This window comes from Terrapene carolina, unplaced genomic scaffold, assembly GCF_002925995.2.
Source record: "Terrapene carolina triunguis isolate 2854851 unplaced genomic scaffold, T_m_triunguis-2.0 Scaffold58, whole genome shotgun sequence".
NCBI classification, from domain to species: Eukaryota; Metazoa; Chordata; order Testudines; family Emydidae; genus Terrapene; species Terrapene triunguis.
Window position 1 is genome coordinate 59,894,554 of NW_020664409.1, and position 16,980 is coordinate 59,911,533.

Below are 16,980 nucleotides of genomic sequence, written 5' to 3' on the forward strand. Positions count from 1 at the left end.
AGAGAATGAGTTGCTTCCTTCTGGGTTTCTTCTCTACTGGTTTGCCAAATTCTCAAAAACAAGATCCCACCCAAGATGAATAAAATCCATTGTGCTCCTTTTTTTTATAATCCAGTATGAAACTGTTTGGCAGAGCTGTCCTCACACGATTTTCTATTATTTTTTATTAAGTTGTGAATCAACTGAGGTATTATTTAATTCATAGATGCAGAATTAAAATTTTACGAGGCTACGAGATACCTTCATTCTAAATAAAGGAAAACAAATTGTAAGTGCATTAAAAAGAAAATCCATTATAGAGTCTTAAACTTCTGCCAAAGAACTTGTGCTTAAAAAGAATCTGCATGTCCATTTCTTACATAGCCAGTTTAACAATGATGGAAGTGAATGCAATTTTGTGAAGTACACCAATAATAAATTAGCATTTATCAGCTTCACTTGAGCATTACATTTACTTCTGAAAAGTGTTCAGTTAGAGTGATGGCTTGCATATTTGCATTAATTCTGCAAATCTCGCTGATTCCAGCTGTTAGGTACAATTTAGGTACTGCATCTGCAGCCCTATTTGCTCATAGCCAGTTTTTATTTCTGAATTCATTATTTAATTTGTTTTTAGGGACTGGATGAATTTTGAAAACTGCATGCAGGTATGAAGTACAAAATCGCTCAGCAATCTGCAAGAGGCAAAAATAGGGCAATAAAAAGATATGAAGTGTTATGTTTATCAAAATGCTTCTATGTCTGAATGAGTGAGGTCTGCCATTCCTGGCACATTATTTAGGTACTTTTGGAAGAAAGAAATCTGTTCAGTATGGCTTGAGAGAGAAAAAGTGAAGTGAAAAACAACAGTCAAAATCAAGAAGAGAGTAGGCTACAGAGCAAAATATTATTAGCCGTTGGAGAAGCATTTTTATCCATCAACCAAAGAACTAGGAAACAATGAAAACGGTCCCCAATTGCAACTCATTCTTGAGTACAAAATAGCACAAGCAACATCAACAACATAACAAGAATATTCCCTACAGAAGATGAGGGCATTAGAAAAAGTCAAGTCTACAGTGCTGAAAGGGTAAAGGGGAAGGTAAATATAATGAAAAGAAAATGCTCCCTTCTATGACACAAAAGTGGAATAAAAGGAAAAATGATAATGAAACTGTGATGTACACTGTATATTTAAAAGCTAAAGCAGACATTTAGAACACAAACATCTCAGGCTCTTATCTACTTCAGCTCATACAATTTCCCATGAACTGTATTACTCACTAATCTTTACAAGCATGCAGACTGGGTTACTGAGAATGTCTTCCAAATACTCATTACAGTAAAAGAACATAAACAATGTTGCATATCTCACTGCAGTATCATTTTCTTCCTACATAAGAAATTCATATTGAAAAACCATGGTACTTGCCAACATGGTGACTAAGTAAATTAAAGGATGAAGTGCCTCACTCATTTAATTCCATATGTTTACTCTGTTAATGTTACATGTAGAAATTAGTTCAATCGTATGACTTAACAGAAAATTATTTACATTATAACTGAAGTAGATAAAGTAAAAAGAGGAAAGTTTAAGACAAGTTTTTCCTGCTCATCAGCCCAATGTAAGTTTACATAACTAAAATACACTGGGGTAAATTCTGTTCCCACTTACCGGAATGCAAGCCTACTGATTTCAAGTTGCATTAATGTGAATGAGAGAAGAGTTTAGCACATCATCTTCTACTTGGTAGCCTAAGGACTGTAACTTGCACTGCATTGTACCTCCACAACCCAACATCAGTTCTTGCCCTGAATATCTTACTGATTATATCATGAAGAGAGGTTCATAACCCTGAGATACAGCCAGTCCTGTCCATGGGAAGTAGAGAGCATCTCATGCTGTCCAGCACTGATTCCACCACCATGTTAAAAAGTAGTACTGATGGGCTCCAAAGGAAGACTCCACTCCTACTTAAAAGAAATTAGTTGCCATTGTTGCACACCTGAAAGGGCACAGAGGAAGGAAAGCTGGAAGGATAATAGTAGAGTCCCTCTGTGCTCGGATTCTTTTCTATACAGAAATTTAGAAAACGTGATAATTCCTATGGCTTTTCATGTACAGTAGATAAAAATAAAATTCTAATTTCTACTTCAATCCTTACAATTTTTGAATTCTAGTAGGCATAGGTCTGGAAGAAAATATGAAATTGTTGCTGATAACATTTGCAGATGACACACACACATTACTGGAGTGGCAAATGATGACAAGAACAGGCCACTTATACAGAGCAATCTGGATCATTTGATAAACCGGGCACAATGCAACAATGTGATTTAGTACAGCCATATGCCAGGTCATATATCTGGGAACAAAGAATGCAGGGCATAATTCTAGGATAATCGGGGACTATACCCTGAAAAGCATGGTGGAGAATAACAACAAAGCTTAACAATAGCTCCCAGTGCCATACTGTGTCTAAAAGGGCTAATATGATCCTTGGTTGAAGAAACAGGGCACTATTGAGTAGGTGTAGAGAGGTATCTTTAATAACATTGCTAATCTTGAATTAGTGCAAGAATTTTTAATGAATCTGTAAACTCAGGGGTTGTAACGTATGACTGGAGAATTGCTAACATAGTTCCTATCTTTAAGAAAGGGAAAAAAAGTGATTCGGGCAACTACAGGCCTGTAAATTTGACACCTGTAGTATGCATGGTTTTGGAAAAAAATTTGAAGGAGAAGGTAGTTAAGGACATTGAGGTCAACGGTAATTGGGACAAATTACAACATTGTTTTACAAAAGGTAGATCGTGCCAAACCATCCTGATCTCCTTCTTTGAGAAGGTAACAGATTTTTTAGACAAAGGAAACACAGTGGATCTAATTTACCTCAATTTCAGTAAGGCATTTGATACGGTTCCACCTGGGGAATTATTAGCTAAATTGGAAAAGATGGGGATCAACATGAAAATTGAAAGGTGGATAAGGAACTGGTTAAAGGGGAAACAACAACGAGTCGTACTGAAAGGTGAACTGTCAGGCTAGAGAGAGGTTACTAGTGGAGTTCCTCAGGGATCGGTTTTGGGACCAATCTTATTTAATCTTTTTATTACTGACCTTGGCACAAAAAGGGGGAGTGTGCTAATAAAGTTTGCGGATGACACAAAGCTGGGAGGTATTGCCAATACAGAGAAGGACCAGGATATCATACAGGAAGATCTGGATGATCTCATAAACTGGAGTAATAGTAATAGGATGAAATTTAATAGTGAAAAGTGCAAGGCCATGCATTTAGGGATTAATAACAAGAATTATTGTTATAAGCTGGGGACGCATCAGTTGGAAGTAACAGAGGAGGAGAAGGACCTCGGAGTATTGGTTGATCACAGGATGACCATGAGCCGCCAATGTGATATGGCCATGAAAAAAGCTAATGCGCTCTTGGGATGCATCAGGCGAGGTATTTCCAGTAGACATAAGGAGGTGTTAATACCATTATACAAGGCACTGGTGAGACCTCATCTGGAATACTGTGTGCAGTTCTGGTCTCCCATGTTTAAGAAGGATGAATTCAAACTGGAACAGGTACAGAGAAGGGCTACTAAGATGATCTGAGGAATGGAAAACCTGTCTTATGAAAGGAGACTCAAAGAGCTTGGCTTGTTTAGCCTAACCAAAAGAAGGCTGAGGGGAGATATGATTGCTCTCTACAAATATATCAGAGGAATAAATACCAGGGTGGGAGAGGAATTATTTAAGCTCAGTACCAATGTGGACACAAGAACAAATGGATATAAACTGGCCATCAGGAAGTTTAGACTTGAAATTAAATGACGGTTTCTAACCATCAGAGTGAAGTTCTGGAACAGCCTTCCAAGGGGAGTAGTGGGGGCAAAAGACATATCTGGCTTCAAGACTAAGCTTGATAAGCTTATGGAGGGGATGGTATAATGAGATTGGTCTTTGACTATTAGCGGTAAATATGCCCAATGGCTTGTGATGGGATGTTAGATGGGGTGGGATCTGAGTTACTACAGAGAATTCTTTCCTGGGTGTCTGGCTGGTGAGTCTTGCCCACATGCTCAGGGTTTAGCTGATTGCCATATTTGGGGGTCAGGAAAGAATTTTCCTCCAGGGTAGATTGGCAGAAGCCCTGGGGGTTTTTCACCTTCCTCTGCAGCGTGGGGCACAGGTCACTTGCTGGAAGATTCTCTGCACCTTGAAGTCTTTAAACCATGATTTGAGGACTTCAATGGCTCAGACACAGGTTTGATACAGGAGTGGGTGGGTGAGATTCTGTAGCCTGCGTTGTGCAGGAGGCCAAACTAGATGATCATAATGGTCCCCGATGACCTTTTGGGGTCCCTTCCAGTTCTATGAGATAGGTATATCTCCATATATGATTCTATGATTTAATGTTGCCCTACTGGAATCCACCCCATTCAGCAACTCTCTACCTTCTGTTTCACCTATATTGTAGCCAGGCCAGATCCATGCTCTCCCGCATTAGTTTTAAAAAAACAACAACATGGGATTTGTCATAGCAAAGAGACTCAACCAAGATTGAGAGAGGTCACTGTCTAGAGCTTAACCTGCTCTTTGGCCACAAAGGCCTGGAAGTCCACAAGATGAAGGGCTGCAACTGCAGTTTTGTAAGCTCTTTGATCCAAGTGAATCTCAATGCCACAGCTCAGAGCCATGTGCATTCAGCCAGTCTTTGCTCTAGCAATAGCTACCTCAAAATGTCATTTTGGGGGTTGGAAGTGTAGCTGGGAGCATTCTTGGGGAGGAAATACTTTTTATCAACTGCCTTCAAGAGGGGAGCAGAGGTCTCAGGTATCTTCCCTACCACCTTGAGCAAATCGTCCAAAATAAGGCAGAAGGACACCACACCACAGTCTACTAAATGGGATTTCCTGGCTTGTGTACCTCTCAGTTGAGAGCCTTGAAGATAACTGAACTGGCACTAATTCAAAGTCAGCCACCTTAGCCTGATTCTTAAGAAACTGAGGGAAAATCAAATCCCTGCATGTGCAGTTACTCTCTTCTTCAATACAGATATATTTGGCATGATCAGTAGAGTCCTATGGTTCATCTGAGTCCAAGTGGCAGCTTTTCCCTCCCTGATCATGACCCTGCTCTTACATAGGTAACTGATCCTGATGAGTCTACACAGAAGCCTGGAGTACTGACAGTGCTTTGAAAGGTGCTGATACTGGCTGCACAGAAACCTTTCGTGCAGGAGGGCTGGGGGCTACCTGAGGCTGTAAAATCTTTCCCTGGGAAACTCTGAAGGGTATTATGGTGGAAGATGTTCAACCCTGGCCCCCTCCTAACACAGGCCTAATTTACATCCCACCCACTCCCCTGACCTGGAGCCTGACTCCACAGAGAGCTCTGTGCAGGATTCTGGGAAGGGGAAGGGACAACGCTGACAAGGCAGTTAACCATACCCCTTCTTCCACACACATTGTTCAACCCCAAGTAACTTGACTTTTAAAAAGTGGCTTATGTGCACAAGCAGTAATTACAATATAGTTAGAGCTAGTAGTGATCTCTATATTTAGGCTGCATAACATCTCCTATTAAAGATCCTTACAACCTTTCTGTTAGAAGCTCTAACACTTCCACTCTTTGCAGCAGACCTTTGAAATTCAGCATAGGCAAAGCTCTGGAGTTAGAGACAAGCCTTTTGTTTTCCCATGAAATGCCATTCAGGTTTTTCTGAATTACGAACTGTTAAACACTGCCTCTCTCTTGCTTACATCCCTCTGGAAAATTTTGGCAGCCTGCCGACATAAGAACTCAACTTTAACATTCTAAAGCTGGCCCCATGCAACTACCAGAGCAGCAGCTCTAGCAGCAACAGCACTGCACTGGGAATGCCTGGATACCACCAGAGCAGCTGCAGCAACAAGGGAGATAGCCAGACAAGGTTTCCCTCATAACATCCAACTGGCACAAGGATTCAGTGTCCCATCCCCCCTAACCAGTTTTGGGGGCACCACATGGCACAGGAACCCCCCACTTCCCTGTGTGTAGTGGGTGGGGAGAGAGATTGACTACCTTCCAGATATAGTACATGGCACCAGCAGTCCATCCCAATCCCAGGATAGCAGCCTTCTCATGCTGTCAGCTAACATAGACAGTCCTGTAGTAGAAGTCTGTGCTACAGTGCCGAAGGTTCAGGGTTCAAACCCTGATGATGATGCCTGCTGGAGGGGTTGTACATAACAGAATTTGTTTTTTACCCTTTTCCTTAAAAAACTAGGAAATACATACATTAAAAGAACATTATTTAGCTTGCAAATTCAAACACTGGAAAGTCCATGGAACCTTAATTTGGCACATGCATTATAAAACAAATACTTTAGACATTTTTACTCTAAGTGACTTAAGAGCCTAAGTCCCATTGAAGTCACTGAGGGTATGTCTACAGAATTAAAAAAATAACCACGGCAATGAGTGACAGAGCCCAAGTCAACTGAATCAGACTAGTGGGGCTTGCGCTACTGAGCTAAAAATAGTAGTGTAGACATTCCCAAATGAGGCTGGGACCCAGACTCAGAGCCCCTCCCCCTCGCTGAGTTTCAGAGGTCGGGCTCCAGCCCAAGCGGGAAAGTCTATACTGATGTTTTTAGCCCCATACTGGAAGCCTGAGTCAGTTGGCCCAGGCTCAGACTCACTGCAGTGGAATTTTTTTTTTTCTGCTGTGTAGACGTAGCCTTAGGCACCCCGGTTGCTAAGTACCTATGTCATTTTTCAAAATAGGACCTACACACTTTTGAAAATTTTATCCAGTCATTAATTACATGATCACATACTACTTTTCCATACAACCACTGCCTCATTCAGCAAACACGGAGGATACACCAGGGGACAGAATCACAGCTGTACAGGCAATCATAACTCTGTCATTTCTTAACTTCCAGGGGCTGGACTTTTCAACTTCAATAATATCCTTTTAACTTTTTAAAATGTAATAATACAAATATTCTTGATGATTGATAGGTTAAATTCACAGTATAGATACTTCAGAAAATCCCATTGAAAGATAGCAACAGCACTGATTAATCATAATGATTCCATTCATACTGTATCAGGTCAAGCAATACAGATGCTCACTGACTTATGCAAGGCATTCCATTCCGGAATGCCTTGTGTAAGTCGAATTTTGCGTAAGTCGGAGACATATACCCGACAATTATGCAAAAAAAAAAAAAAAAAAAAAGCTTACAGAACTTTTTCCTGTAAGTGCGGGTTTGCGTAAGTCGGGGAGCGTCTGTACACATGAACGCAGCACAGCCTAATACGGTTTTCTGAGCGCTGTGATACTTTGTTATAATGGGATGAGCGGAGTGTAGAAAGACGGCTTTCACAATGAATTTTGTGGCTTTTGTTGGTTTAAGTCCTTCCACAGCGGGAGCCGGGTTTTCAGACCCTAACTACTTTTCAAAGTATTTTTTTAGGATTTAATAAACTACAGAAATTAACTGTTGCCTGTCAAAAATTTTATTACAGAAGTACATAAAGTATTGCCTTTTTCTGACAGATTTAGGCAAATGTTTTCTACAGCTGCCTGTCCTAATCACCATTGTCTAAAGTGATAGCTACTGGCAATAGCAAAGCTCATCACCTGCAGTCTCCCTTGTCACTGTACTCTACGCACAACAATCTTAAGGCAAACAGATGTTTCTGCCGTTTTAAACCACAGGAAATGGACTGACTTTCTCCCTTTTCCTTTCCTAGAAACAAATACTAGCAAAGAAAAACACTGGCCCAGCTGTACTCAACACTTTCCTTATAACAATGTATCTGTGTGGGAGGCATGTGATGACTGCAAATATGGAAACAAATAGGCCAGGAGAATAAAATGTAGTATGCAGAAGAACAACAAAAAATAATTCACTAAAAATCAGAATGTGAGTGGATTTTATATTAAGTTGTTGCATTATAGGTAGACTAGATTACTCAGGGGAATAGCAATGGAATATACAAAAGCCTTCACTACTAGATCACCGGTAAGAATCCTGTCTCGTTTGGTAATGTCCAAACACCTATGTGAAATGAGTCGGGGATCGCAATCCAATTTCAAGTGAACAAATGTCCACATCACCAAAAATCTCCACCACAACTGGCATCAATGTCAGATGTCAGGGATTTGAATGGAGCATAATGACTAGGTTGGAATGGACATAGTGACTAAATTACAGTCTTATTTTTTTAAGGAGGTCTTTCCAGGTCAGAGTTGAGGCACATAAGTGAAAACTCATAATACTGCTGCCTATGCTGTACTTTTTCTGTGAATAAACAAAAGACTTCAGTTTCCATTGCTGTTAAGCTGGCACCTTCCACAACATCAGATTCACATTAAAGAGGAAAAATGTTATTGAAGTTACTGCATTACAATCTCATTCAATAGGGGGGAAAAAAACTTTGACGAAACCATTACAAGAGAAAACATTGTAGTAAATCCAACTGCTGTATGGGATGATTATGAAATTATACTATAAGTAATAAAAGCTTATTACTTTTAAAATACTGTAGCAAAAAAATACTCTTTTGGATAGTGCTTTTGCAGTGAAATCCATACACAGCTAACAGATACATTCATACTGCCCTCTCGTGGTCTAAAAGTAATATTTCTAGCTGCATTACTGAATTGTTAATCTGAACCATCTATCTCCTAACTCTCCATGGTTAAGGTCACTATGCCCTCCCTTGACTTTTAGCCCTCTCAAATCCACTTGTCTTCTTGTATAGGATGCAGCCAATACCACTTTGTGGTCTGGCTTGCATTGATACTAGGAGACCAGTTTAATTCTCCTCTCTCCAGAGAGTCAAGGGCATCACCTCCACAACACACCCAGTTTCTCTTGGCCCATTCAAAAGGTACATACACCCTGTGGTCATTCTAAATCCTTCCACAGGAAGTATATTGGATCACTGCATCAGCCCAGAGTATGGAATAGCAACTCCATAATTAAAGGTGTATAACCTATTACAATCCAACCCCTAGTAGTTACTCCCACATAGCTTTCTCAGGCCTGGTCTACACTGGGTGGGGGGAATCGATTTAAGTTACGCAACTTCAGCTACATGAATAACATAGCTGAAGTCGACATACTTAGACCTACTCACCGTGGTGTCTTCACTTCGGTGAGTCGACTGCTGACACTCCCCCGTCGACTCCGCCTGTGCCTCTTGCGCCGGTGGAGTACAGGAGTCGACGGGAGAACACTCAGGGGTCGATTTATTGCATCTAGACTAGATGCGATAAATCGACCACGGCTGGATCGATCGCTGCCTGCCGATCCGGCGGGTAGCGTAGACATACCCTTAGTTCCTATTAAAATGTCATTGTCTAAAGAGACCAGTAAGAGGATTAAAGTGTCCAGAAAGCATTTTTCAGCATGTTAATAATAAGTAAACAAAAAGGCCTACATAATTACTCAGTAATATCAATGGCATCTTTATCATTAACTGTTGTCTCTTCCATAGAATTCATGACACTAATAGGGCCAACATGTCAAATCAGTGAACATGTATGGTCACAAAAAAATTGCATTTGCTTATACATGTGTATTGTGGGTGAGACTGATCCTTCTGTGCATACAGCCTAAATAACGGGAATTTAGTAGCAGAACTAAGCTAGGGTTAATTAACAGGATGCCCATCCCATGCACTGGCTGTGCAGGAGACTCTCCATGACTCTATTCTTGGTGTAGGTTGGAATAGTTACCACTTTTCTCTTGCACTCACACAGGACTGAACTATTTGTACATCCAGTGACCCTCACTTCTGTTCCATTCTGCACTGGCCTATTGTCACGGTTGCAGGGCTAGCTGTACCTCTATCCCCTCTATGGCCTCTCTCAGTGCATCTCCTAGGTCTTAGGCCTCATGCCTTTATTTCTCCTGCAGCAGTCTCTCCCACTCAGACTGGGTGCTGGCTACAGCACCCATCCATTTTTAATCTGCAGGTTTGACTGTGTTCAAGCACCTGCAGTTCTTCCATTCAGGAGTTTGTGACTGGTGTACATCATAATCAGGCAGCCTTCTTAAAACAAAAGTATTGTTCATTTAGCAGTAGTAACAAAATATTAAAGAAAAAGAATTTTAAAACAAGAAACGTATATCCATCTTACCTAAAGCCATACCATACTATGATGTGACTTAAGCAAACCTAGCTTTGTCCAGACATCCCAGGAGAGTGCCCACATCTCAGTCTAATTCCCCAAAACAATTCCTCTCCCTGTCTTGAGAGAAAGTCCCTTATTAATTCTTCCAGAGTTCCTTTGTTTAGTATTCATAGGCTTTTTCCTGTCCCCGTCCAAACCAATTTTGTAGGTTGGCTGGAGAGGAGGCAAAATCATACAAATAGTCCTGCCATTATCCCTTAACAACTCTTAAGTGTTTGCTGACAGGTGGCTTATCTTGTGCCATTCTTTTCCTTCCTGCCTGTTTTTTCCAGATAGTCTCCTGTGAGTTAAATCAGTATCCTCATGCACAAAACAATGATTAGGACAACATACAGTATTCATGAATTATTAAAGAGCTGCTCCTAATCCATTACTCCTATTCAGGGTTCAATTTGAGTCCCCTTCACGGCATGCAGAAGCCCTCCCCACAGTCACATCAATTCTTCTGAAGGGTTTAAGTGGTACTCATGTAACACTGAAAGTCTGGTGAAGGCCCTCTTAAGTGAGTGGATTTCACCCGGTGTGTGCTAACTGGGTAACTATGTGACACTGCATACTCCTTTGTGGGCTTTTTGTGGATACAATGGGTCTGGGTAGATTTATATAGTTTCCTGAAATGCAACCACATTTGAAAACATGCCTTGTAGCGTTTCATCACTCTATTCTTATGTCCTGATTTTCCTCTACTTACATTTATATAATTTCCACAGAATAAATGAAGCTGATTGAACGTTAAGGTTGCACTGCTAAGCATTCAAAAGTCTGACGATGCCAAAATTAAGTATACATTAGGATACAGTCTAACTGCAGGATCATGTGAGATACACCCTTTTAATATTTTTTCATTCTTACACTATAAAGTTATAATGCTACAGCAGATTTAATTTATTTTACACAATACAATCTTTTCTAATTAAATCTACTAGCCAGTGGGGGAGGCAGGACTGTGCTTCCACCCTGCCGCTTTGGAGATGGCATTGCAATTGGCATTATCCAGGAGCAGTCCATAAGTTCAAGGAAGCAGGCGAGTGTGGTGATGGTGGAGGGAGAGAGATGGACAAGGAGGAAGGCTTCCAGCACCCTTCCCCATCTACTGTACCTATTGTGACAAAGTTCCTCCTCTATCTTGGTGGGTCCTGCGCTTATTGGCGGATTTTCTTGCCTCAGAGATTCACCATGGGGGTTGGGGAACAAACCAGAGACCTTCCCCTCTGGAAGAACCCACAGTCCAGGTCAATTGGGAGGTTTGAGGGGAACCCGGACCCGCCCTCTACTCCGGGTTCCAGCCCAGGGCCCTGTGGACTGCAGCTGTCTATAGTGCCTCCTGTAACAGCTGCAACTCCCTGGGCTACTTCCCCCTGGCCTCCTACAAACACCTTCCTTATTCTCACCACAGGACCTTCCTCCTGGTGTCTGATAACGCTTGTGCTCCTCAGTCCTCCAGCAGCACACCCTCTCACTGTCAGCTCCTTGTGCCTCTTGCTCCCAGCTCCTCACACTCACACCACAAACTGCTGAAATGAGCTCCTTTTTAAATCCCAGGTGCCCTGATTAGCCTGCCTTAATTGATTCTAGAAGCTTCTTCTTAATTGGCTCCAGGTGTCCTAATTAGCCTGCCTGCCTTAACTGGTTCTAGCAGGTTCCTGATTACTCTAGTGCAGCCCCTGCTCTGGTCACTCAGGGAACAGAAAACTACTCATCCAGTGACCAGTATATTTGCCCTCTACCAGACTCCTGTACCCCACTGGTCTGGGTCTGTCACACTATACAGAGGCAGTAACAATATGCCCCTTAGTCTGTGATGTAAATACAGGAGGAAGTAGTCCCAAGGGGAGTGGATGAAAATGCAAAGTGTAGGCAAAGCTGTCAAAGGTGCATGTTAAATGAAATTTATCCCATGGATATCACCACCTCATGTGACATACACTCATAAGGCAGTCCCATTCTTCATAACTGAACTAGTGCTGCTTTAATTATTTTCATTTTTATCCTTCTATCCGCCCATTGTTTTGCTTTTTCTTGTTTCTATACTTCACAAGTGTTTTTAATTTCCAAAGGTTTCTTTTAAGGTTTTCAAGCTCCCTGTATTGTGGTGAGACAGTTTTAAGGAATTTTATGTTATAAGCAAATCATTTAGGGATTCTTCCAAAAGAAGGGGGAGGGAGGGTGTACTCTGTGATCCCTTTGACAAGGGTTTGCAGTATTACAACATCAAAAGCGGGTGTTCAGTTTCCAGTGGCTTTTATTTCTTGACTAAAAGCATGTGGTTTAGGTGCATTTGTAAGATATCACATCTCTTTTGTCATTTTACAGACTCCCTGTCATTGAAAATACTGGAACTCAATTAAACTTCAAGGAGGATTCTTTTCAACTCTAACTGAAGACAACATATTATGATATTAAAAGGTAATCAAATGGAGACATACTCATGGGGGAAGCTGGACAGACCTATATAGCTGGAACTCAGTCAGATCTTGTTTTATTTTTCACAGCTTTCATTTGATTGAACAATTGTTTTTGATTTTTTTTTTTTAATTCTGTAAATGAACAGAGTGCTCATGAAAGTGAAGGATTAATACCACTGACAGGAGAGAGACATAGCATGACTAGGTATATAGAAGTTTCATCATACAGCTCTGCCAATGTTCCTCAGTCCTGACGTGCTATTCCAGCCCTTGGTCTTTTCTGAACAGTTTGTCAGTTCTGCTGAATTGTAGCAAATAACATGGGGGGGAGAAGTTTGCAATGTTGACAAATGGAACCTAGGATAAGACCTAAATCTTCAAATTCATTCACACTTTTACCTCATGCAGAGCACTCATAAGCACGCTGCACTGAGGTGCTCATAAAAATTCACTCACATATAGCCACATTCTCTTTATACGCATAATTAACATTTCTTGCCAGACATAAAAAGAAGCATGCTAATTTTTTGGCCATGAGCAACCTTTGTCAAGGTAGCTCACAAAACAACAATTGGGCCTTCAAGTCTGCTAGCAATGTGAGTGAAATAGATTAATCTTAATTCTGTTGCCCAAAAAGCATTTTCTTAAATGTAAGCTGAAACTTCATGCTGCAAAATCCCCAAGAACTTTGTGAGAGTTAATTTGTTTGTGAGAAAGAAAATTAATTTGGGGAACAAGCAGCTTATATCTGAAAACATAAGAGCTCATTTTCCTTCAGTTAAAGTTTGTAAAGCTCTCTGGAATCCATTCAGATAAAAGGAGCTATATAAATGCAAGATTATCATCATTGTTTGTTTTGTATACAACATATATTGCTTCCCCCTTGTTCTGGTGTGTGGGTATTAGGGTTTGTGTGTAGTAATCTGCAGCTGACCCACAGCAAATTATTAACCATCTCTCCCCTATGCTGGTGTAGCTACTCTGCCCAGTGAGCAGAGGGAGAGGTGGAGCCAAGGCTCCACTTAATTCCCATCTCTCCCTGCCCATCAGCTCTGGGGAAAAAGTAAGCAACCAAGTAGCCCTAGTTATTCCTACATACCTGGAACATCCAAGGTTCAGGTAGCCCAGGTACGGAGGGGTCTTACACCGTGCAGGCACGCAGTTTTAATCAAGCTAGCCCAAAGAAAACTGTGCTTAAACAGAGGTTTACCCCTTCATAGCCCATCTTTTCCTCTTATGTGTAATAGTCAAATTCTGTGGTCAAATTTCCACTGAAGTCACTAGGAGTTTTGCCTAAATAAGGACTGCAGGATTGTCAGAGGCTGAAGGTTTATTACTGAATCATAGACTTTAAGGTCAGAAGGGACCATTATGATCATCTAGTCTGACCTCCTGCACAATGCAGGCCACAGAATCTCACCCACCCACTCCTGTATCAAACCTGTGTCTGAGCCACTGAAGTTCTCAAACCATGGTTTAAAGACTTCAAGGTGCAGAGAATCTTCCAGCAAGTGACCCGTGCCCCACGCTGCAGAGGAAGGCGAAAAACCTCCAGGGCCTCTGCCAATCTGCCCTGGAGGAAAATTCCTTCCCGACCCCAAATATGGCAATCAGCTAAACCCTGAGCATGTGGGCAAGACTCACCAGCCAGACACCCAGGAAAGAATTCTCTGTAGTTACTCAGATCCCACCCCATCTAACATCCCATCACAAGCCATTGGGCATATTTACCGCTAATAGTCAAAGACCAATTAATTGCCAAAATTAGGCTATCCCATTATAACTATTGATCCCTAGGGGAGCAGCCACAGAGGGGGACATGACACACTTTGCCAGTCAGTCACACACCTCTGTTAGAGAGCAGGACTCCCAAGTTCTAATCCTGGCTCAGGGAGGGTAGCATTGCCCCGTGGTTAGCGCAGCAGCGGCCAAGCAGTGTGGCCAAGCTGCTGAGAGCTGCCCCCTGGCTCCAGCTCTGCCAGAAGTGCCATTGTGCAGCCTCTCGGTGCCTCATCAGTAAGACGGGCTGAGCCGCAACTGCCCTTGCGCAGGGTCTGAGGCTTCGCTCAGTGCAAGTGTCTCATAACAGTCAATTTTACAGAAATAGCATGTCATCACAAATCCAGGGTTATGATTTCACAGCAGGTGCCAAAAGAAGGAACGTGGGGCTCCAAAGGGAGAAGTCCTAAGACAAACAAAATATCTAAATGGCAAAGTCAAATAAAGTTTGTGCAAAGGTGTTTTTCTGAAAGCAAGAAAGTCCCTCTTTGAAATATCATGGGGTCAATCACAGATTTATTTCAAAAATTTGAATTAGGATAAATTCTACCTGAATGAAGTCTGAGACATTTCACTGAGTCTCCTAAATAGATAAATAAAACTACTTTATGCAACACTTTTTATAAAGTAATAACAGTAAAAATTGTTGTGGGCTGTGCATTCATGAGTGGTCTTCAGTACACTACACCAGAAGAAACTACTTTACAATTCCACATTCTAGATTTATTCCCCTACATTAAAGTTTTTTCCTAGTCTAGATAATTTTTTGTCAGCCAAGTAATTTCTATTGATATTTCTAGTAATTATAGGAGTCCTAAAATACTGAGCAAAACTATTAATAAAAAAGTTAATTTCAACCAACACAGCCATTTAGTAAAAGCAGGCCATGCTACAATACAGTGTATCCAAGCAGTGATTGAGAGAGTGACAGAGGCAACACACTCAACCAAACAAGTGCTTTGTATCACAGTAGAGAGAATTCCTTTGGACAAGTCGGGAGTTTTAACCAAACCTTCAACCCTTTTTATTCATAAAGAGAGTTGGTATGATTCAATTCTTCTGAGGTAAAGAAAATAAAAGAGGAGCAGGGACTCTTTGCATCTGAGGTCCAGCCCAACCCCAGAAAAAAATCTTTAAGTTTAACCCTAAGCACTAACTCTTTAAAGGTGACCACATTATATCCAAGCTACATTTAATTCAGGATAAATTAGTATAGTTTCCAAACGTGTTACACCTGTTTTGCAGCAGATCCGAACAAGGACCAGTCATGAAAATACTTAGAAAAGCTATAATACTTCCTAGTAAATGATAAGGCTTTGTCAGACAAGGAAATGTTAGGATGCTCACTTGACAAAGCTGCCACCCATTTAACTTTTACAAGTCTCTTAAGGGTGGACAGAATAGCTCAAAATGGAAAACTATTATTCTGAAATAATGGCTGCTTAGAGGTCCCTATCATTAGCAGCAATTACTCCATACAAGGGGGGGAGTAGGTTGGAGGTTTTTAAAATGTGGAATAATGTTTTTATTAATAAATCAAAAGTTATCAGGTAGCAACATTTGTGAATTAAATAACTGAATTACTTGTGCCTGAAGAAAGCTGTAAACATCTATTGGAGATGGGAGGACAGCTCCACAGCATGTTAATTTTCCAGATGGAGCCCTCCCAATCTTACCCACCTTCAAGAGAAAAGGGAGTTTGTAGCATTCAGAGCAATCCTGAAACCGCTAAAATATCAGCAATGAAAAGCAACACCTTTATGGAGAGTTAACAATCTGACTCATGTCTCTCTTGTACAGACTGAGTCCTAGTTCCAATCTACATTTAATAATAATCAAAACAAATTTTACACGTCTTCATCCCTAGGCACTCTGATATCCTTAGGCATTTGTCATTTTAAACACGTATTGCTCACCAATTTATGAGTGTTTCTAAGCTGCACTGCACAATTACTCCTTGGTAAGAATTTTTATTTTATTTTACATTGCAGTAGTCTATAAAGTTTAAAGAAACTTAGCATTTGTTTAAGCAATGGAGAAGGAATAGCAAATAACAGAAAACATACAAACCTCTGATTGTACATGCCCCGGAAGTTGTAATTTGCTCTATAGTTTGGGATTGGCTTTGGATCTAGTGGCCTGTAGATGGCAGGCTCTCCCCTTTTCATAGCCAGACCATTCAGTTCCACTGTTGGAGTTATACTGCCTGTAAAAAATAAGACTACATGTAAGACTCTTCAACAGTAAAGCATGTTAAAACCATACATACAGTGTTTGGGGGCGAAGGGAGAGGAGGAGGGGGGGAAGAAAGGCTGTAAAACAGATATTGATTTTCCTACTAAACTAAAAAAGCAGTGACTAAAAAGTTGCATCAAATTCCAGTATAAAATGGGGGTACAGATCCAATTTTAATCACTTAATGTCAACAAGCACTTAAATTGACATCTTCATGTATTCTCTTGGAATTTGGGCAGACAACTCTGCCCAAACGAGATTACTATGATCAGATTGGTTAGTCAGCTTTGAACAATCTCAAGAATGCCTTTAAAATACTATGAAACTTTTTGAAATTAGTACCGGTAAAAGAATCACATCTCTTTCCACTGGATGCC

General features: G+C 41.0%; 1 protein-coding gene across 6 annotated transcripts in view; it reads right to left on the reverse strand.

Moving 5' to 3' along the window:
- The window catches only part of STAU2 (staufen double-stranded RNA binding protein 2), a 198,423-nt gene that overhangs the window by 172,284 nt on the left and 9,159 nt on the right, over window positions 1-16,980 (reverse strand). For all 6 annotated transcript variants that reach the window (XM_026662620.2, XM_026662615.2, XM_026662627.2 and 3 more), the window contains one exon: window positions 16,439-16,574. In XM_026662620.2, the coding sequence (XP_026518405.1) occupies window positions 16,439-16,574 (136 nt within the window). The remainder of the gene's footprint in view (window positions 1-16,438; window positions 16,575-16,980) is intronic.